This window comes from Anopheles coluzzii, chromosome 2 (genome assembly GCF_943734685.1).
Source record: "Anopheles coluzzii chromosome 2, AcolN3, whole genome shotgun sequence".
Taxonomy (NCBI): Eukaryota; Metazoa; Arthropoda; class Insecta; order Diptera; family Culicidae; genus Anopheles; species Anopheles coluzzii.
Window position 1 is genome coordinate 46,628,373 of NC_064670.1, and position 22,304 is coordinate 46,650,676.

Here is a 22,304-nt window from a genome sequence, read left to right on the forward strand (position 1 = left end):
CCACTAGGAAGTGAGAGAAAAAATGCTGAGATAAATAACAGTTTTTTTTCAGAAGTAAATGTCTGGCTTATTTCTTTATCTACAGTTCTGCAATTGGGCAACAATTTTGAATATAACAAATTCCACGAATTTACAAGATAAAATTTAAACGAATTTAATATGATATTCAATGTTCAAGATTCGTGAATGTTGTTTGATTTACTTAAGATGTATTGATTAGCTTCAGGTTCGTTGTGCGCGCCAGTCTCAAAAGATTCTCTAAACATTCCAAGAAACATGTTCTTGATTCTGACTAAAACATTCCAAATCACAACACCCTTCGGCGTAATTAAAATATAAACGATACACTTTGACTATGACTTCAATGTTATGTGATGATCAATATTTTAACTACAACATGTGTACGGGATGAGATGAGCCACCTCTGTTTTTCTGTACGATATGTATTTATTAAATTTCAAATCTTGTTTCATACCTACTCACCCAACCTATGTTTAACAAAAAACCTATTTTTTCATTCTCATTTCTCTCACAGGGAAAAACCTATACAACAATGAACACGTAGCAATAAAAATGGAGTCAATGAAATCAAAAGCACCACAATTACACTTAGAGTATAGGTTTTACAAATTACTAGGAGCACACGGTAAGTACATTAACTTTGTTTCATTCGTTTTAAGTATCTGTTACTTGTTCTATGCAGAAATATCGAACATTTCCGTTGTTTGTGTCAGTTCTTCAACTTGAAATCGTGTTATATTTTTGTTTGTTTGCTTTTTTACCTGCGTCTGTTGTACTTCATATATCATGGAATAGCTTTTCTCCCTGATTTGATCAAATGAGTTTTTAATCGGACCACTTTTGGGTGGACATTCTAGCATCGAATTGCATATGCTATTCGATTAGATGTTTCTTCCCTAGTTCGCAAAATCGATAGTTGCTTCTTGCCATCGTTAATTACTTTAATTTTCCTTAAATTTGTATGCGTTCCATACCATCAGATATGTTTAACAGAATGATTGCTACACGTTTGCATTTTTCAACGAACGAATATTACACTACTTTTTTATTTTTTTAAAGCTGTAAAAATAGAATTTAATGTAATGAGTGTTCTTTCCGGTAAAATTAACGCGTTTCGTGTGAAGCTTAATGAAATGCTGGATCTTCGATTATTCGTTTGTAGTAGGCTTACTAGGCAGAAAGAGGATGAGGATATGGAGAGAAAGACAGCAAAAAGGCTGTTATGAATGTTTTCAGTTTAATATTAACATTTATCTGTTACCCTGAAAGCATTTTAATTTATAGAAAACATGTATCAAACTAGTAAATCTTTCCTTGGTGTTTTGTACGGCTCTTCCTCCTGTAACATTTTCTATGCTTGTTTTGAATGAAACTGAAAAAAATATTAAAAGTATAACTGAAATTATGATTTAAATCCAAAAATTAAAAGAAAATAACTGAAAAAAGAAAACAATCAATACCTGAATTATGTTTGTCCCTTTTCTCATTGGATGGTGTGATTTCGTTCATGCAATGTGAAAAATTAAAAAAGAAAAAAAATCCCTCACATAACCATCAATATTTTGCATCTTTCTCTTCTTCTTCCTCGCTGTTGTATTCATGGTCCTAGCTTGTGTTATTTATTGTTCTTCTGTTTTCAATCCTGCCTTCAAAGTATAAGTAAATGTTTCCTTTCATTCTACGTAATTTATAGTTTTACTTTGGGAAAAATTATACCATTCTATAAATTTATTTCAAAATAAAAAATCACATCGCAAAATTTCAATGGTACTGATTGATAAGCTTGTGAGGAAATTTGTTTTAAAAGTTATTCGTTTTTAGAATAGTTCCAAAACACGTTGACCCTTTTTAGCAAAAGCTTTAAATCCTTTTCAATGCGCTTCTAATCATTTTCCTATTTCTATGTGCACTTTCAATTTATCGATTTTACCTTTTCTATTCTATATTCATGTATGTTTGCGTGCGCGCTCGCGGTTCTCTGCATCATCCATCTTCCTCTTTGCCCGCGCCCGTAAAACAATATGTGTAACACCCACTCTCCACGCCGACAAAACAGATACACAGTCCCCACCGGAAGGGATCCCGAGGGTGTATCACCTCGGCACGTGCGGAGGCCGGTACAATGCAATGGTACTGGAACTGTTGGGACCATCGTTAGAAGATCTTTTTACGTTATGTGGAAGGAAGTTTTCCTTGAAGACTGTACTGATGATTGCTAAGCAGCTAGTAAGTGTAGAATTTCTCGGCGGTCAGCCAATCTCATATCGGCTATCCTCTGTGATGTCATCCATCGACGTTGGTGTTAAAACTTTGTTTTCCCTGTACCTTTCCCTCTCAATTTACATCGTCATATTCGCTTGTCCACCATTTGTACTGCTGCAAGACTTAGCAGGAGTAAAGTGCTCCGAAGCCGTTTTTGAGCTCCGTTCTGATCTGGATTGTCGTTTTCTACTCTCTAGCTTATCCTTTTATTTGTTTGTTTACTCATTAAAAAAATCGCTATCATGTAAAGTGTGTTCTACCACCTAAAAGCTCTCATAACTTACATATCTATATAGCTTGCTCATTAAATTATCCCTATTGCTAGACATAAAATGCAGTTTCACGTACGTTTCTTCAACTCATAAACATGAAAATTTGCTCTAAATGCTATTTAATTTGAATGCATTCAAGAGTAAACAAAAAATGTTCGACTAGACCTACAACCGTTTGACAATTGGTACAAAAATTTGAGACGCTTTAACGGTTTACATAATTAAGTTGCGTGACGAAAATAGCTTAGTTAGTTCATGTTAGTTATTAGCTACATTGCAGTATTTTTACCTCTCTCTACAACAATAATGCTTACAAAGCAAATCATTCCTCTGTAATAAGCTTGGAGTGAAGCGCCGTTCGCTTTATTGTCTTATGGTTATTTTAGTTAAAATTAAATTTGTACATATTATCTATTTAAAAATTACTGCAATAGTATCGATAGTGCTAGTACATCGATGTTATCGATAGTACATTTTTTATCATTTTTACGTTTTGTGTCTTTGTATTTATTACTTAATACTTTATTACTTCTGTCGTTTTGGTTTCATTTCGTATCTCTTTTGTGTCATCATGGATTTTATGTTGTTGTTTTTGCTTTAGAGAATATTTTTCTGTTGTATTTTTTTTCAACATGCAACAACTATTAATTAAACCAAGATACTAAACAAAGTTGACTTTACTGACAGTGGTTTATAAATAAGCTTCATTACATTTGAATAATAACGTTGCTTGGTGCATAATAACTTCTAATTTATATAACTGTTATGCAATTCTTGAAGCTTGTTGCTGTTGGTATATTTGTTTGTTTGTTTTTTTTTATTTTGTGTTGTCTGTTGGTTTATATGTTTGTTTTTTTTTTGCAATGGAAGAGAGTTAAATTTTCATTTTTGTTTGTTTTGGTTTCAATTATATATTCCTACCCGCTTGGACAGTTAATTATGTTTATTCTGTGATTGTTTTTATGTGTGCGTGAGTGTGTGTTCTTTTCTTTGTAAATTTAGTACCCATCGTAATCGGAATAAACTTAACTAAATATTGTTAAATTATCAACCATTTTGACAGCAGCATGTAGAAACCGACATGAATTCCTCTTAACAATTGGTTTGAATATTTCAAACAAAAAAAATATAAGTCAACCAAGCCATATCGCGACTGATCCCTAATATCCGTACCCTCCATCTTACACAAAGATAAATACTAATTGCTCGATTCTATTGCAAATCGTGTAGTATATGTATGCGGGTTGAAACAAAAGCGAAGTAGTAGTAGTACTTAACTCCGATTCATTCACATTCATATTCTCTTCTTCCGTCTATTCCTTGTATGTTTCTATGTTTCTCAGCTCATGACATGTTTTCGAGTTAGCTAAAACTGAATCAATATCATCACAATCATTTAAAAAACTGTCCTTCTTGGGTTGATTATTGCCGGAGGTGCAAATATTCATTCATTATGCTCGACTCCCTTTTAATGTAGTGTCTGTACCACATTTAACTGGGTAACGACTTCATTCTAAGATACATCTGTTCTAACAAGGCTTGTAACTCTGCATCATGTTATATGACAGTTTGTATCTCCCACGACAGAAACAGTTACGCGGCATACAGTTCCTTTATCAATGTAATTGAATATCTAATTATATGTTTATATCATTATAAAACTTTTATACATAAGTTTTGATACAAAGATTCAGTCTGAAACAATTGTTTAGAAGAGTGTTTATGACAAACATAATTTGTGGTAAATCATATTTACAGTTTTGCATCATGTTGGATTGTACACACGATTTTGTAAGACTAGTGGAACACATTCCTTCCCATAACGCAAAAGACTTCGACATCGCTTCAGTCTCTGCAGAAGCAAGAAACGAAATTGTAAATGTGAAAGTAATTTTAAATTGAACGTACTTCGTACAAACGTTGGTCCCTTCAAGTTGTCTTCGTGAAGAATAAGTTAATACTGGATCGGCCGTAACTGTGAAAAACAAATAAACAAATTGAAATTAACCTCGGTTGGTCGGTCAGATCCTTTTATTTGTCATTCACATTTCCAATTATTTTGGTTGTTTCCACCGGTCTGAGTTTTCGTTATAATTATCATTTTTCGTACGATTGTGTACTCATGCAACTAAGAAAACCGGATTATAATGCCATTCGGTTGGTTGTGTTCGATATAAGAAGTGTGTATCCTCATCCCTTTCTCTGTCTGTAGCCCGTTGAAGATCAACACGAACGATATTCGGACAATCTTTGTATAATTTACATAAAAATGCTTTAGTATCTCAAAAAAAAAAACATACAATAAAGTATATTCAACTGTTTTTCTGTTACGTTTTCCCCATTAAAAGTGTTGCTCTTTTTGCTATTGTACTCTTGCATATTTTTCACTCGTTGTGCCCTTTTACCTCTACGTTTTACGTCCTAAACTGTAATTAAATGCAAAATTATAAACATTCTATTTCGTAAAGTGACACGGCGATAAAAATGCAAACGAATTAAATTATTATGGTTATTTGTAAATTTTGTAAAACACAAGAACAAACTATTACACATTTTTTGTACCAAACCGAATGTTAATGGTCTTTATCTCTCTCTATCTCTCTGTTTGCAATGTGCACATGCGTTATTTCTGTTTTTTCTCTCTCTATTTCTCTCTCTTTCTCTCTCGCTTCTGTCTGCACACGTTAACTGTGGACGCTCTTTCATCAATAATGCGTTCAATGTGCGTCTTCCCTGTCTGCATACTGTTGTACGGTTGGCCGACCGGCCTCAACCGACCACGACAAACTGTCGTCCCCACTAGCGGAAGGAATACCGGAGGTTTACTACTTCGGGCCCTGCGGCAAATACAATGCACTAGTAATGGAATTGCTCGGCCCGTCGCTCGAAGATCTGTTCGACTTGTGCGGTCGGCGATTCTCACTGAAGACAGTACTGATGATAGCAATACAATTAGTAAGTAACCTAAACAGTAGATCGAGAGACCGATACGCATGTGTTGCTGTTATGGTGGCAAACAGTAATACCAAACCCTATCCCTCTTTTTCATCACGTATCCTTCTAAGTTGTTACGAAATTAATCTAAGAGAAATATTAAAGTTATGACTCCCTATTTGGCATTACTTACCTTTTCTCATTCTCTGTATCGTTTTCCACACAAGTTTCGTAGTTTCGTATACCAAGAAGTTGTAGGTGCCCATTAGCATTCGTTTCTTTGTTCCAATTCTGTGCACATCACTCCTTTCCGAAACAAACACTTCTGAGCGGTACTAGCAAGTTTTGTTGAGTGTTCGTGGTGAAGTTTTAAGTTCAAAATTTATTGGTCGGGTACATTCAATTAGTTAGTAGTGCCAGTTAAACTTGATTTGTAAAGATAATTTTTGATATGGTTTTATTTGTGTTGTGTGTGTGTTGTTTGCACATTATTTTTTCCTCTTTCGTTTTTTCTTGAATTGTTGATTCTAATAAATATGCAAATTAGTTTCATATATTATCACACTGCAAATATCTACTACACTAACTATAACTCGTACTACTTTTACTACTACTACTTCTACTACTACTATTACTACTACTACTTCGCTTATCAACCGACATTCATAACGATGAAAGATTAAATTGTGCCAATTGAGTTGCACATATGTTCAATCCTTGGGAGCGTCAAGCGTCTACCAAACCATAAAGGCACGTACTTCCTTCCTGGAGTCCATTTACACAAAGCTCAAGCTACATATTTTATATTGTGTATGGTGTATAATCAACCTTTAGGTCACGTACTTTCGAATTTCTGTTCTAGTTTAAGATGCAAAAATGTTGCGTGTTTGTGCAGCGTAAATATAATACCAATTTGTGTGTATGTGTGTACATTGTCAACGAAATTTGCTTTCCAAGTCCCCTTCAACAAGAAGCATCATAGAATCAATGCTAGTAGGACCTTTATTATTGAGACCATAACCGCAGCAAAAGCAATTGTTATACATTTCGGGATACTGCCAACATCCTCTCATAAGCTTCAGATCGTCGTCTTTTGTCTTCAAAACTGTAAGCGAGTGGATAGAATTTATCAAGTGTGTTCCATCAAGCAGGTTCGTCGTCGCAATGTGGTGTGCTGTGCATAGACTCATCGCAGCTCATCTACCTAATTTTCTTTATCTCAGCAATTTTCCAATTGAAATTTTATTTTTGCCTTCTACGGATGCACGCTTTGCTTCACGTGAGCATGGATTTAGAACCGTGTTCGAGTTGATTTTCAGCCATCTTTTTATGTTATCACTGGTTGGAACTAACCGTTAGCGAGAGACAAAGGTCAAACAGTGGCCTTCCCCAGAAGTTAAAATAGAGTACGCAACTCGAATTCAACAGTAAGCGTTCCACTAATTCAATTACTTGTACAATAATTTGCGTCGTATACAATTTTCTGTTTTTTTCTCATAAATTTTTAATGCCATATTGTCAAATAAATGTATGTATGCAGCGATTAGAAATAGTTAAATCAGCTACTGGCAAATAATGAACATGGTATGTACATATCATTAATTTACCCTGTAATATGTTTAATATGTAAAAACGTAAAACATATAATCTGTGCCACTTTTAACTGAGGGTATTTTATTGAGTTCAGTAATTTGTTTGTTAATAATTACTACTAATTATTAGAAATTATTGTATTATGTTTGTAAATAATATTCTTTATCATTTGGTATGTTGGAATTATGCTGATACTGCTTACAAAATTTCGTGCTCGAGCTTTTAATGTGACTTCTTGTGGCTTCAATGTGAACATACTTAAAACAGCAAGAAAATAGTGCCATCGCCAGCTGTTAAACGCTCGACATTTGCCACGTCGCTTAACTTCAAACTTTACAAAACGACCACGTACAACTATTCCAATGGTAACCATTACTAGCTGCCGTATGGAAAAACTGTAGCAAGTTGCGACGAGCTTGTTAGGTTTCTCTTTCTGGATACGATGGAACACACTTATTTGCATAAAATTTTTCACTGTACTACCTTTGCTTACATATCGGTAGACAAGCGAACGAATTTACAGTGGGGCGAACATACAATGTGTTGTAGGTAGTGAATATGCTCAAGGTTGTTGTAGAAGTAGCAAATTATCACTGCAGTTTTAAGTTCATGCCATCTACGCTGCAGATATTGCAACAATGATGATGGACAGGAATGGAATATAGCTTCGCCGCTCCATATTCTATCTCACACATACTTCGTTGCTCAGACAACACCTTATGATGTTGTAACCTGGTTTCGTGATTAATGCATACCGCCAACCATCATCATCACCACCTCAACAGTCAGCAGTTATCGATTTCAAAATAGCATCGCAAATTTTTAACTAAGCGAAATATACATGAGCTACATATGTACTCATATACGCTACCCAGCTGCGCTAACATTGAATGTCAACACGTGCACAGTAATACGAAGGGTATGGCATGACGTTGAGGGTCTTTATGGGCCGCTAATCCTTTGGACTTTTCTGAACCTTTGTTGATTTATTGAGAGCTAGAAGGAAAGCCCCTTTTTAAAACACACATACATACAGGTGCATGATGTAAGCGTTTGTACATACCAAATGCTTCTTGCCTACTTCGGAAATCACACGATGACGTTTCTGTGTCAGCAGCAGCATTGTCGGAGGAAAATCGAGGCTTTTCAGGTCATAGACACAGTGTCGCTGAAGGAAGCTAGTTTTTGTTCGTTTGTTTATTTCTCCTGTTTTTTTTTGTTGCTCCACCTGCAGCAATGGAAAATGCGCTTACCTTTGTACTGTTGAATTGATTGAATGTCTGCTCAGAGGACAGGATGTTGTTGTGTCTGTGTATGTGTGGGTCTAGGTGTGGATACTCCGGGGTTTGCGGGATACATCGTGACACCACGTCGTGTCCTACCCAATGCAGATGTTTGTTAAATGTTGTTGTTGTTTCGGGAATAGAGTTGCAGTCGGGCGGGGGGGGGGGGGGCATAGTCGTTAAATACAATGTTGTTGCACATGTGGGTGAGATATCTATTTAAATAAACGGACATACAAGGTGGCATGTTTAATGTGAAACTTAGAATCCCACATAGACCACAATCACACAAACGTTTACCTGTGCACCTCCCGGGTCGATACTGGCAATTGCATCATCGGCGAGGGAGGCAACCCGGCACAACTACCCTTGACTTATTTTTACCGTCCGGACGGATTTACGCGAGGACAACGTTTAGGAGAGAAGGAAACAATATTTGCTGGTTATACATAACTCCCCTTCCTAGTCCTCCCTCAGATTGTCCGCCAAGAGAGTAGGAGAGGCATGGCGTAGCTATTTTGTCAGAATGGGTGAAGTGGTGGTTACGTTAAGTGAATTGATTTTTCATTGCCAGTGTCATTGTTTCCTCTGTTTCTGTTTGGTGTGTTGTGTTTTCCTTTTTTTTACGATGGAAACAAACCGATCGATATTTAAAAGCTACCCGCAGAACTGTTGCTTGCTGGAATCGAATTTATTGCACTTTGCAATAAAAAGGCTAAAACAGGCTGTGCGGCAATGTACATATGTCCTACCATGCAATGGTGCCCTATTTTTATACCACAATCAACAAAAATACATTTAATTTAAGGTAGAAAAGTTCGTACCCTTATAGTTTTCATTTATTAAAGTTGAAGTTTTTTTTAAATAAGTCAATAACATAACTACCTATTACTAACTACGCAGAAGAATAAAGATTTTGCGTCAAGAAAATGATTGAAAATTAATTTCTTCGTTTTTTAAGACCTATCCTTAGGAGGAGTAGCCTTAAAGGTTTAGCTTTTTTGGTACCTTTTGATTACTACTTACCTTGAATTAAAGCTTTAGTGTACCTTTGTGTGTACCTTTTCTTCGTGTTTTGAAGCGCTGTTCGTTACCTTTTGGATCGTTTTGAGAACATTTTCCAATTTTAATCAACCTTTTTCTCGGAAGGTGTGACGCTGGGATGATTTTTCAAGCATTTATGATACCTCTACTTTTTCGGAAGCTTCTTCATTTCATTTAATCTTGAAGCTTTTTTGGATTGTAAAAATTGAAACCGTGTTCTTCGCATACTACCTACCTAGGAGTGAACGGCATCTTGGAGGTGTGAATAACTAAAGGTGAAGAAGGGATTGATAAAAAATGTATTACACAGTTTTTTTTTTCAATTTTTATCACTGTGTCGCTCACTGTGTTTTTTTACTTCTATGCTCTGTCAAGCTTCTCCGAAAAGGATAAACAGTCCAAAACAAAAAAATATATCTTTTAATATTTCCTTTCCCCTGTGCTGGATTTCTGAGCTTACCAACTTAACAAAATCCATAATTATGATTTTGATTTTACATCTTCTATTTCTGTGTAGACTCTTTCCGGCTACGGCTTGCAGCACATCGATCGATTAAAACCCTCAAATGAATGTTTTCAGCTCTGGGGTGGATTTGAACTGTTACCCGCGAATAACAAGCCATTAACACAAAATGGCAAGCATATTTTTTACAAAGGAAACACGTAGGCCGACATACGTTTGAATGCGGCTAGACCGTAACGACACTTTCCGGACGATGGAGCAGGTAGATTCTCCCATTTCCGTTAATCAACGGCCTTTACGCGCTGCCGTTCAGGTTTATCAAGGATTTAACTAACATGCAAAAGAAAATCAACTCACCGGATATGTTTTGCCTACTTGATATTTATGAAGGCGCGCGTGCTCGCCTGCCCTGTCCGCTCGCTCGGTTCCGTTGATTTAGCCAAAGCGCAGGAAATATTGATTGGAGAAAATGGAGATGAAAAATGTTGTTCTATTACACATAGCACCAAGCGCGAGTAAATGCCCTCAGGGGCTGCGCGCTACTACAACCACAGTCAGTCGCACAAATGAGATAGTGAGATAGCACAAGTTCTTTAGCTTACATTTCTTACGCAACCGAAACTCTGTTTGAAAGAATAGGGCCGAGGGATGGAACGGACGCCGCAGTGCCGGACAGAAAGAACGCTGTGGCGCTTCCGATAGCAACGACAGTGGACGACATGATATGAAGAGGTAGAACAGCAAACGTATCCCCTCTTGGGAGCATTATGTTGGCGATGAAGAGAAGTACACGATTAGAGTGTGATTCGGGGACGGGGTTTGTGTGTATGTGTTGTGTTCGTGTGTGTCGATTGGTGCTAAATTTAGAATACAACTTAAACATATGGCTCGAAATGGCGGAAGGTGGGAGAGGGATGTGTGTGCGTAGGCGTTATGAAGATGCTCCACTTTGCCAAACATAAAAAGCAGATGAAAACAGCAAGAGCAGGAGCAGCACGCTATTTCTGCTCAGTCACTCACTGACGAAACAAATCACCAGCAAGCTACTCTTCCCTGCAGGCAGTCCGTCAGTCAGTCAGTCAGTCAGCCAGCCAGGCAGCCAGGCAGCCAGGCAGCCAGTCAGTCGGTGTCGTCTCCCTTAACCTCGCGGGGGATGATGAGTTTTGCTGCCAACCTTCCGAACCTATCCTCTGATTCGAGCAAGAAGAATCATGTTAGGTTAGGGTCTTCTAGGATCTCGCCAGTAACTGTCTGTTTCATCTGTCATTGTACGGTGGGGTTTTCACTCCCGCTCAGTGAATTGATGCTGTAAATCAGAAAAAAGTACACTGTGTTGAAATGGATAATTGCTCTCAACGGTTCTTCATTTGATCGTATATCTATTTGAATATACTAATCAACCTATGTTGTTGTCTTAAACTCAATTAGCTATTTTGACAATATATTCAATTTAAAGTTATTATTACTTTCAAAACCCATACAAATGAAAGTACACCTACCTTCCTACCTGACTACCTACACTCTCAGATCCCATTTTCCATTTGCATACTCTCATTGTGGGCAGCTGGAAAACTCATTTCATTTCACGATTTCAAAATTTGTCCAAAATTCTCCCTTTCTCCGTTTTCTGGCACACGAAACAACAATTAACACACAATTAGTAGAAGGTTAACATTTAATGTCATCACCAGATTTCTTCAACCCTCCAAGCATTCAGCTGTAGCGACGGGAATTTTACTCCCATTTTACTTCATGCTGTGGGAGTATTTTGCTGCTAAGCAGTAGGTCTCGCTGTAAAACTGCATTCAAATGGTTTATTAAGTCATTGAGGATTGCGTCATTGTCGTTTGGCGGGAGGCATGGTAAGGTGTTGTTACTTGCTTTGTGGGAAAGTTGCGCTGCAGGTGCTTTAGCGTGCATTGGTCCAAGGTTGATCGCTGGTAAACGTTTCAACCACAAACAGAATGTGTTCAGATTAGCATCTAAATGCAAACAAACATGCTAGTAGTGTTTTAAAAATGCATTTTCACCTAGGAAATAATTATTCGCTTTAGCTAAAGAGGAAAGCATTTGTGTATATGGGCGTGTGTGTGTGTGTTTATATTTTGTCTATTATATTTTGTGGCAATTTCGAGCTTTCAACTTGTTGTTTGGCGTTCCGAACCAGCATCAGCTACTCTGTTCATTGATTTTTTTTGTCTTCACATTTCCTTCACCTCCCAGCAAAGGCTTATGATCTCGTTAGTAGCGGAACTTGGGGCAAGTGTGCCACCTTAAGCATTTCAAGTTATAACTCACTAAAACGTGTTTTTCAAAAGCCGATTTAAATCTCATAACCATTTTACATCTATTTCCTCACTTATAAATGAGTTTCGCTTGAAAAACGTGCAAACAAAATTGTTTTTGAAGCGTTTTAAAAAGGGTCCAAAAAGACGTTGTTTTTTGGGCTATGGGGCAAGAGTGCCACTCGTATGGGGCAAGACGGCCACCTGGTTACCGTATTTCTTAGATAATAGGAAATAATTACGTTTGTACCACTAGTGTATGTATTCCTACATGTATTTAGTCACCAATAAACCCTTTTTGACCACCAACTGTACCACAATATGGTTTGTTACTGTTCTGTTTTTCTGGCGTGGAATCCGCTCACAATAGCGCACCATTCCGCAGCACGCTACAACAATGTTTACATTTTTGACAGCTCTCGCCTATGAAAGATGGTGGCACACTTGCCCCAAACAGAGATGGCACACTTGCCCCAAAAGTTGTAACTTTTTTGAAATTGAATTTTTCAGTAACAAAAAGAAAGTTTTTTTCAACTAACCCCACAAAAAATTTCACGTTTTCTCAGCTATACGGTGGTGTAAATATTTTCTCGGTTGATTGTTCGCATGATTTTTGAGAGCTTATTTGGTTGGATTAAAAAATTATAATATTCTGCTCAATTTTGAAACTCAATATAAATCAGTTCAAAACAATGGGGAATATCGATTGGTCTATATGAAAATCGGCTCAGTATACCTAGTCATTGGAAAGGAACCAACTGTATACACAATTGATCATTAAACTAAAGTTTTTAAGGAAAAATGCTTGGTGGCACTCTTGCCCCGTATGGCACACTTGCCCCAAATTCCGCTACTTGTTAAACTACAACGAGAGGGGCTCATTGTTGTCCCTTAATTCGTACCTCATTGTAAACAGCAATTAATCGTTCCCTTGTATCTCATTTCTCTTGGAGAGAGTACTGTTACCACCACCATATGACCTAGATGCTCTGATCCTGATTCCGGAGCTTTCAACAAAAGCTTCACTATTTTGCTCTGCTCTGTTAGTAATGCGTCTGACCTTTGCGCAAAGGGTTGCTTCTTTCAATAGGAAACCATCGGTTTTTTTTTACCGAAAGCTTGTGTGAGAATCCTGTTTGCCAAACTGATTGAGAGATGGCTTGTTAGGGTAGCGTCTATTTGTCACCTTCCTACGCTCGTTCGCTAATCCGCTACAAAAATAGCATTATAGCAATGGCATGGGCAATGGGCATGGCTGGTAGTACACACGTAGCACTCAGTCCTGATTTGGATGCAGACAGGCAGGATAATTGAGTGTTTACGCGACACCCGGCCACCATGATACCACAGTTTTATCCTTCGATCCATGATAAAGCTTGAGGAGGAGGAGGACTGTGTGGGGGTGGGACTCATGATAAGGAGGTGCTAAAAAGGGATTTGCTTAAAGGCGATGCTTGTGTTGGCGATGCTAACGGTGGCAAGAGCAGCACCCGAAACGAGAGTAATGTTGTCTTGTGGACATGTTGAGTTGAGAACTGAGATTAATGGGGTCCTGTTTATCTTAGCTGAATTACGTTAATGGATAGCGTTCGACGAGTCCTTGCGATATCTTGAGTTTAACGATGGGATGATTCGTTGGCGAATGCTAAAATGAATAGATGCTTATGTTAAACTTTAAAAAAAATGTAAATTATGGTACTGGATGATTAAACAGTCGTGGTTTAATGTAAGTGTAGAATAACTTGAAAATAAAAATGTCTGCAACCAACTGCACGGAAGTAAAGTTTTTTTTTATGTAACGATTTTTACAGACTGCCCAGGTCAAACATTATTAAATAAATTAATTAATTCATGTTGCAAACGCATTTGGTTTCTACAAAAAGGATTTTTTTTATAATAGAGCTTCTTCCCCTTTTAAGCAGTAAGACCGGAGCCGTTCTTTCTTCTTTTAAAAAGAGATGTCCTTCATGGATCAATGGCCATAAGTTTCTGTACGATCAATATCCTACATTAAATCCTAAAACAACTAATGTACGATTTTTATAGCAAGATGAAAGGGGAAGCGTTAACATATCATCACATTCAATATGCACGTCATAAAAAAAAACATGAAATTCTGTTTAACAATTTTTTGGTTTTGTTTTACAAAATAAATCAATATATATCTGTCCTATTTTTAAGTAGCTTATGACATATATTCATGCAAAATCATAAAAATATGTAAAAACAGCATTTGCCATGAGCTAGTAGCCTGACATACTTTCCTAACTAACTGACTGACCGACTACGACACACATACTTAACAAAGAACTTTGAAAATGGAAGCAGACATACACACAGAAAGAACACAGCTTCCAAGTCAACAGTTATTACAGAAAGTAAGGTTTTCAGATCTGAATGGAGAGCAAAACAAATAAAAAAGGATACAGAGAGTGCGAAACAGTGTTAACATTTTGTCTTTTAACAAGTATTTTGACAAGGATTTTCATGATGAAAAAGAGAGGTTTGTGGAAACAAAAATTTACACCGGCCACCGTATGGAGATTTAACAGCAAAGCATTTTAGCATACATATAAAAAGAAACTAATTCATTTTTTCTGCTCTTTTCTTCCCTTCCTAAACCGATGCACGTCAATGTTTACGGATGGCATCATCACGTTTGTTCGCTGATCAATTTCTATTCCACAGCTCCATAGGATCGAGTATGTGCATAGTCGTCATTTAATTTATAGAGATGTAAAACCAGAAAATTTTCTAATCGGTAGAAATTCAAATAAACGTGATAAAATTATACATATAATAGGTAAGTATGATATCAGTAATTTTCAGTGTGTATTATCCTTTGATAATATTTTAATTTTCCCGTTTTCCTAAATAAACAACCATTTTCCTACTATTGCGTAGAAGCGAGGCAGATAGCGAATGAACGCATTTGCTTCATGAGAAAGATAAATTTCGTGAGCGCTGCACGATGAACAATCCGCTCGCGTATGGTGAGCTGGAGCGTTACGCGTGAGAAGAACATTTTCGTTCAACTCACGCCGAACGTGTTGTTCATCCAGTGTAGATTCATTCGGCTGGACGAATGAAGCGTTTCGTGTAGTTGTTGTGCATCCGAACGGCGTGTAGAATCTGTTCGGGTGTTAGCGGTCGGATGGCAGTGTGTCCCTTTGGCGCAGCGGATAGCGCGTTGGACTTCTAATCCAAAGGTCGTGGGTTCGATCCCCACAAGGGATGACGGTTGCGTTCTTCAAGAGCGTGCGCATATCTTTTTATGGATAAAAAGCATATCTTTTTATGGATAAAAAGCATATCTTTTTATGGATAAAAAGCATATCTTTTTATGGATAAAAAGCATATCTTTTTATGGATAAAAAGCATATCTTTTTATGGATAAAAAGCATATCTTTTTATGGATAAAAAGCATATCTTTTTATGGATAAAAAACTTTTTTAAGATTAATGGATCACCCTTTTTCTTTCTTTGGTATAACTGTTTTATTTTTACTATATTTACATAATTATTTATTGTTCAATCATGTATTGTTTTTTTATGATTCAATAATACTAAATCCTTTTTTTCATTCTTGTTACTTTTTCATTCCTATTTCTTCAAATATACGGTCGATTGTAATCACGATAAAGTTTATCCACGTAATGATACGTGAATTGCTATTCTTTTTTGAGTACGTTGTTAACTCTAAGCAGACAGCAATGGATGTTATTTACATAATGACACGTGAGACTTGCTGCATATGTTTTAGAAGCGTGGCATTGGACTTCACATCCCTTGCAATGTTACCTCTTCCTTCCTTCCCTGTAGCAGATGTTGAGTCGCCACAAGTGGAAATTTTTAACTCGCCTGCGAATTGTATCCAACCGTGAAAAATTATTTTTAATTTTTCAACCGCCCGCCTGTTCATGTGGCTGGCCCCCTGCTCATGTATCTAGCAGGCACGAGGACGTTGGTAGGAAATCAGATGATGGTGGTTGAATTTTTATAAGAGTGTTTGCTGTCCGCGGTACATTATAAGCGTCAGGAATCATTTTTTATTATTTTTATAGATTGTTTCAATGAAAAAGATGAATGAAGCACCCATGGCAATGTTGCTGTTCGAATGGATGAGATTTGCTTTGTTACATGATTTTGAATCAGTTACAAACAAAGAGTTGTCACTATTAGTTTGCCATCTTTGATGATATACTATAAGATAAACTGTGTATACATAGCAGCAATAGAGAAATGGTTGTTTGAGCGATCTGAATATCTATATCGTATTGTCTGGACTAAGCATTAATTCATGCATGCTTTCACAATGTACTTTCATTCACAGATTTTGGTCTCGCCAAAGAGTATATTGACTTAGATACGAATAAACACATACCATATCGAGAGCATAAATCGCTGACGGGTACGGCGCGGTATATGTCGATCAATACGCATATGGGTAAAGAACAATCCAGACGTGATGATCTAGAGGCACTAGGCCACATGTTTATGTATTTCCTAAGAGGTTCACTGCCATGGCAAGGTCTTAAAGCGGACACACTCAAAGAGCGATACCAAAAAATTGGTGATACGAAGCGAGCGACACCGATCGATGTAAGTTTGATTTCCAATCAATTACGAACATCTTTTTTAAAGCATCTAGCAAATATTGAAACGCTTTCCCCATTCGCTTACTGTTTGTAGGTACTCTGCGATGGTCATCCCGAGGAGTTCGCCAAATATCTGCGCTACGTGCGGCGGCTAGACTTCTTCGAGACACCCGATTACGATCATCTGAGACGGCTGTTTCAGGATCTGTTCTACTTCAAAGGTTACGTCGACGATGGTGAATTCGATTGGACCGGAAAGACGATGGTACGTAGCCTATGGACAGATACATTGGGACAGTATGATGGCGGCACACGGCAAAATGGAGGGATGAGAAACAGGGCATCGGAACCAGACCATGGTCTATGTTCCGATTTGTTTGCGTTTGGATATCAGCGTTCTGTTGCAGTACGTTACTCTATTTCATGTTTTGCCATCATTTTACCTTAGAGACCACACCGTTTGCTGATTTACAGAGGCAGAAAATGAACGCCACTTTACGTCGATTCAAGAAGCGAGTCCAAATTTAGTTCAAGTGGTAGTGTGAATGTGCTGTGTGCCTCCGAACGTTACGCGTAAATGATGGTGAAATTGAGTCTGGTGTCCGAAGACAAACACTGCATGCGAAATTGTTCGAACAAATCACAGTTTCATCGTTTCTGCCTTTGACACATTCAGGCTCAAACGCACAAATTATTAGTGTCGTTTCGACCAAAGTAAAGATTTTTAGAACGCCCATCCAAAATTAGCTGTGGAATAAAATGTCCCGATATGAGGATTTTTGTTTCAGTCTCTTGTAATACCATTCCCTCTTTTGCTTAACATCGTTTTACAACCTTTTTAATCAACTGTACCTGCTCACTGTTTTCCATCGGTTGAACGACACGGCACTTGAAATGATGGGATGTGTAAAGCCTTCAAATTTTCACGTTCTGCGGCAGCTACGTAATGCGCCACCGTCGCACATCGTGAAAACAAAATCAGCGAAGGTGTGTTTTGATGTCGGGCGCCTTATGGTGCGGTCTGTCCGGACCAGCGCGCCCGGTAGGCTTGGAAGTAACGATTGAAAGCACTTTGCTGTAGAGATATGAATTGATGTCCTACTTAAATCCGATTAGTTAAAGTCGTAAAGAATGTTTAAATTTGTTTTATTGTCCCGTCGAGAAACACTGTTTTGGTTGTTTGCGTGCTCGTCGTAGCAAATTTCCAAAATAGGCTTATGTAACGTAGTACTGCGTGTAAGTAAGTAGGGCCTATTCACATTGTGTTTCAGAATTTCGAATCATCATCAAAAACATTTAATAAACTTCGCCAATATAGAAACAACGCTATACAATCACAACCCTAGGTTGATCGGATGTTGAACATAATATTATGTATCGGTTTTAACATGGAGCGCTTTCCATATTCATATGATTCAACATGATTCATAAAGCGTTGCATAAATGTGTACGAGGACTGGCGGAAATGATAGGAATCGTTAATTGGATTGGCTGGTCGTGAGTGGTTCGGATTGTGCCGCTTTTCAGTAAAGCTCTCTCTCCCCCGGTCAAAGGAAATTTCAAAGATTAAACTATTTTACAATATTCCTGGTTGGCGACTACTAATTGAAAATGTCATTTGTTATGTTTGGTTGCGTAAAACATAAAGGGACACACGCACGGGGATATCGTGTATTGCTTTTGGTTAAGCATTGCATAAGACTGCCGTTTTTAACAAAGTGTTTCCAAGCAAGAGTCTCAGATTAGCGAAGCTTAAAACGTTGTTATATAACTATAGTGGTATCATATTCAACACGCGCTTTATTGATTTTGTAAAAGTAGTATTTATTGTATGTTATGAAAAAAAAAAACAGATTTGTGTTGTATCGCTATATTGTGTTTTATCCACGGCTTTGGTCTGACAGAGCACTCAGTTAAGCTATTTAGATTTACGCATTCGCTCGAACTGTCCATGGTAATACACGGTCCCATAAAATAGCAGTGAGTGTAGCATTCCTGTAAACTGTGTAAGCACTGTGTGTAAACTGTTTGGTCTTATGTTTTACCTTTTATCCCTCCAACAGTCAACGCCCGTCGGTTCGCTACAGACCGGTCACGAAGTCGTGGTGTCGCCAAACCGAGAAAGACATACACCAGCAAACAAGGTAAGGATGAGACTGAACTGTGCATTAACCATTGCTTCTTTAGGAATGTTTCCTCTCTGTTATGCGTTAAAGTTTGAGAAATTGTTCCCCCAACGACATGTCGGTAACACAAGTAAACAATGTGTTTTGATGAATAATACAACACCCAAAGATTGTCTCCTACTCTTCCGTCTTTCATGTTCGCCCAGCCTCAACATAAGAATGTGCACATTAAAACTTGCAAAACGACGTTTCAAAGCTTGTACAACCTACATCATATCTGTGTTTTGAGCAAACCCATTATTAATAACAAAACGAAGCACTCGAACGTTTAACATCCTTTGTGTGCGAGCGATTTGTTTGCTCTGTCATCTAACCAATTGAGCATCCAATCAAAACCAGCACACCAACGCCGATTCACTTTAAACAAAAAATGTCTTCCCTACATTCCGTTCACAACTAACTTTTGTAATCACCATTCATCAACTACGGAAAATCATCCTCTCCGGGTTGACTAAAACAAGTGTTTGCTAATTGCAACGTGAATGACGATACTCGTAATAAGCACTACTACCAGCAGTTAATCTATTGAATAGAAATATGGCAATAATTAAACCATCTCCTAATCTGTGTGCGTGTTATGTATGTGTGCGTGTGTCTGTGTGTTGTGTCTCGTATGTGGTTCGAACTATTCGCATCATAAAAAGCCACGATGAATGCTCTCAAGAAATGATTTTTTTCTACACTCTTGTGGATTCGTCCTTTTGTCGCGAAAAAAACATCAATATGTTTGAATACAAATTGTTTTTAACTCTTGTGCAGCGTGTGTGTTAAGTCGTGTCAATTCAACATACACTATTAATTTTGCCTTGGTAGTTCGAGTTGATGATTTTTCAGCATCAAACACATGTAAAAATTCAAGCAATGTAAAACATGCACAGCGTACCAACACTACCATCACTGAACCAAATGACTCGCAAAACAAACACTTGAACTTGCTGTTTGATTTATTTAGTCTTTGTATCATTTCTCTACACAATATTGTGCAGTTGTTGTCTTAACGTCTGCCCGAAGGACAATATGATTTGGCGTATTTTTTATCGTTTTTTGTTTGATTTTGCTTTGGTTTTTTTTCGAAACACATTCACTTCAATGTCCTATCCTTCATCCTCCGAATGTCCATAATTTTTCCTTGAAAGGTGCAACGACACATTTTTTGATCCCAATAGCTGTGTGTGTGTGATTAGCAATTGCCGGAATTGCTAACGCGATCGATTGTAAAGTCCCTGTATATGAAGTACAACATTATGGAAATTAATCGTACCTGTCAGTTGGTAGTAGGATTAGACCATCGGGATTTGGACATTTCGATGAACCCCAGCTTTGTAAACAGTGTTCTAGAAGCTGTGTTTGCATCCAGAATGTATGCGATAACCTCGGAGTCGCCGGCGTTAACGCCTTCGTCTGCCAGAGCCTCTGTCCACCTTGTCACCCAGGCCTTAACCAGCACCGACGCTAGACCGCGCAGTCGATGGGCTGGTTGGATGTAGAGATGGGCCAGCGCACCGTACTCGTTCGTCAGTATCCATCCAGCGAGATGCTTCTTTTGTCCATCGCCTGCTTGCATACGCTCTGTCAACGCGAGTCCACCGTTCAGTCGAAACAGTGAGCAGTAGTATTCCTCCGAACCTGCAAATCGATGAGGCCAGGTGGCGTTCACTTCAGCAGCATGTGACTCATCCAACGCTAGCATCTCGTATCCATCCGGAACGCTGAGTATATTGAAAGGAGAAGCAGAAATGTAGCTTTGTGTAATAACGCATCTCTAACATCGCTTACATACCTGACGTTCATTGCCTTAGCTGTCTCTCGAGGCAGTCGAAAGAATGTCGAGTTGCGGAACATTAAATGGGGTGCATTTTGCTGCAGCACACTCTGTACCATTGGATAGTGGTCCAGCGCAACACAGCTGAATGCGGGGTCGGTCTTCCAGTTGATGTAGGCCGTCTTCTCGAGCGCATGTTTCAATGGTGACAGATCATCGCGCTGAGTCCAGAACACTACCGTCGGACACTGTTCGCGTTCAGTTGGGTTACACCGCAAAGGACATCTCATTAGATCAATGACATTTTTATCTTCGCAGAAAGAATGGATGGACTGTTGCGTATCTTACCTTTTCTGCTTCGGTAATTGCCACAAACGTTCCCAAAGCTGTCAGCTCCTCCCGATCGGATGACGCCAGCGTGAAGAATCGTTTCCATACTATAGCCGAAACGGTCCATGCTTTCGTGGAGCTTTGACGAATCTTTTCACACCACCGAAGATGCGTATCGATGAAGAGAAACGGCGCCAATGTGCCAGGTAGACCGCGACGGTAGCATTCGCGCAACAAGCTTATCTCGTCCTCGCGCAAACAGCGCAGGGGATCAGGTGACATTAGTGCTGTGGATTGATGGTGTGCTTCCATTCCGGTGTCGTGCGTTGGACTGGACAGCGACTGTTCATTGAAGTGGTCAACCGAGTACTGATTCGCGTATCCCATTATCAACACAAACATTCGCACAATTCTCTCGTTTGTTCAGTCGAGAGTACTTTTTTTAGATGCTGGAGAGCATAGACGATTACTTCGAAGCACACGTACATCTTATCATTGTCGTTTTAAGTGTGTGTGTAGGATCATCTTGAGAGTGTTCGTAATATGTTCCTGTTTTAGTAATCGCCAATGAATGCACTAGTGTGTTTGCAAATGCTCAATATATTTGCCTTTTTTGAATGCTTCTCGTCGTTGTATTGTTTCGTCGCGATTGTCATCGCCTTTTTTATACTTCTTTAAATGGATTCAATTTAGACATCACACGATCAATTTATATTGTGCAATGAAACCCAACAACAACAAAAAGACACTACTTGCTTTCGTTTCTCTGCAGGAAGGTGCTGACTTCTTCAGTTACTACGACGAGGAGCTGAACGACGAGACAATTCAGATAGCAGAGGTTTGGAACTATGTTTTTTTCCATCGATTCCACTAGCGTTGCTCCTGCGGAGCGCGAACAGCTACAAAACTGTCTATTTTAAGGCTTCGTTTAGATACGTTCTGCTAAAATGCTGCGAGATTCTCACATGTTCCGCCATTCCTATTCACCAATTGTCGGTCATGTAGTGTGTCCTGGTATATTCATTGTCTCTAGCACTTGTCCCCTATACAGGTGTACTCGTTCTATCACTTCAAGTTAGTAGTGTGCGTGTTGTCCTATGATGGTTCCATCCCGTTATTGCGTCGCAAAGGTATGGCAATGGACCGCTCGGAGCGGCGTTCAGCATTAGTGTTCGGTATAGTGCTCTCTCTAGCGGATAACGCGAGCTTACGAAATCTTAACGTAGATGGCGCTATCACAATATCGGTTGAATTGTGTGTCTAGTCCATGT

General features: G+C 38.4%; 2 protein-coding genes and 1 non-coding gene across 18 annotated transcripts in view; 2 read left to right on the forward strand and 1 right to left on the reverse strand.

Annotated features, from left to right (window-relative positions):
- LOC120948723 (casein kinase I) overlaps positions 1-22,304 on the forward strand; it is a 79,525-nt gene that overhangs the window by 40,723 nt on the left and 16,498 nt on the right. For 3 of the 16 annotated variants that reach the window (XR_007451919.1, XM_049605881.1, XM_049605883.1), the window contains exons 4-11: positions 536-646; positions 2,078-2,247; positions 14,846-14,960; positions 16,491-16,759; positions 16,850-17,020; positions 17,668-17,742; positions 18,819-18,899; positions 21,806-21,871. Coding sequence is in view for 15 of the 16 variants with exons in the window: in XM_049605881.1 (XP_049461838.1) it covers positions 536-646; positions 2,078-2,247; positions 14,846-14,960; positions 16,491-16,759; positions 16,850-17,020; positions 17,668-17,742; positions 18,819-18,899; positions 21,806-21,871 (1,058 nt within the window). In the remaining variant the exon portion in view is untranslated. Of the gene's footprint in view, positions 1-535; positions 647-2,077; positions 2,248-5,358; positions 5,511-14,845; positions 14,961-16,490; positions 16,760-16,849; positions 17,021-17,203; positions 17,554-17,667; positions 17,743-18,818; positions 18,900-21,805; positions 21,872-22,304 lie in introns of those variants that run through there. The other 13 variants (XM_040365383.2, XM_040365376.2, XM_040365375.2 and 10 more) reach the window with 7 other exon arrangements.
- On the forward strand, positions 15,322-15,394 carry Trnar-ucu (transfer RNA arginine (anticodon UCU)). The gene has a single exon. It is a non-coding gene; the product is annotated as a tRNA-Arg (tRNA).
- On the reverse strand, positions 19,868-21,516 carry LOC125906550 (uncharacterized). Its single transcript, XM_049605886.1, has 3 exons — positions 21,052-21,516; positions 20,722-20,951; positions 19,868-20,650 (listed from the first exon to the last, which is right to left on the reverse strand). Exons 1-3 carry the CDS (start codon positions 21,433-21,435, stop codon positions 20,206-20,208), a joined length of 1,059 nt encoding a protein of 352 aa, XP_049461843.1. The 5' UTR covers positions 21,436-21,516; the 3' UTR covers positions 19,868-20,205.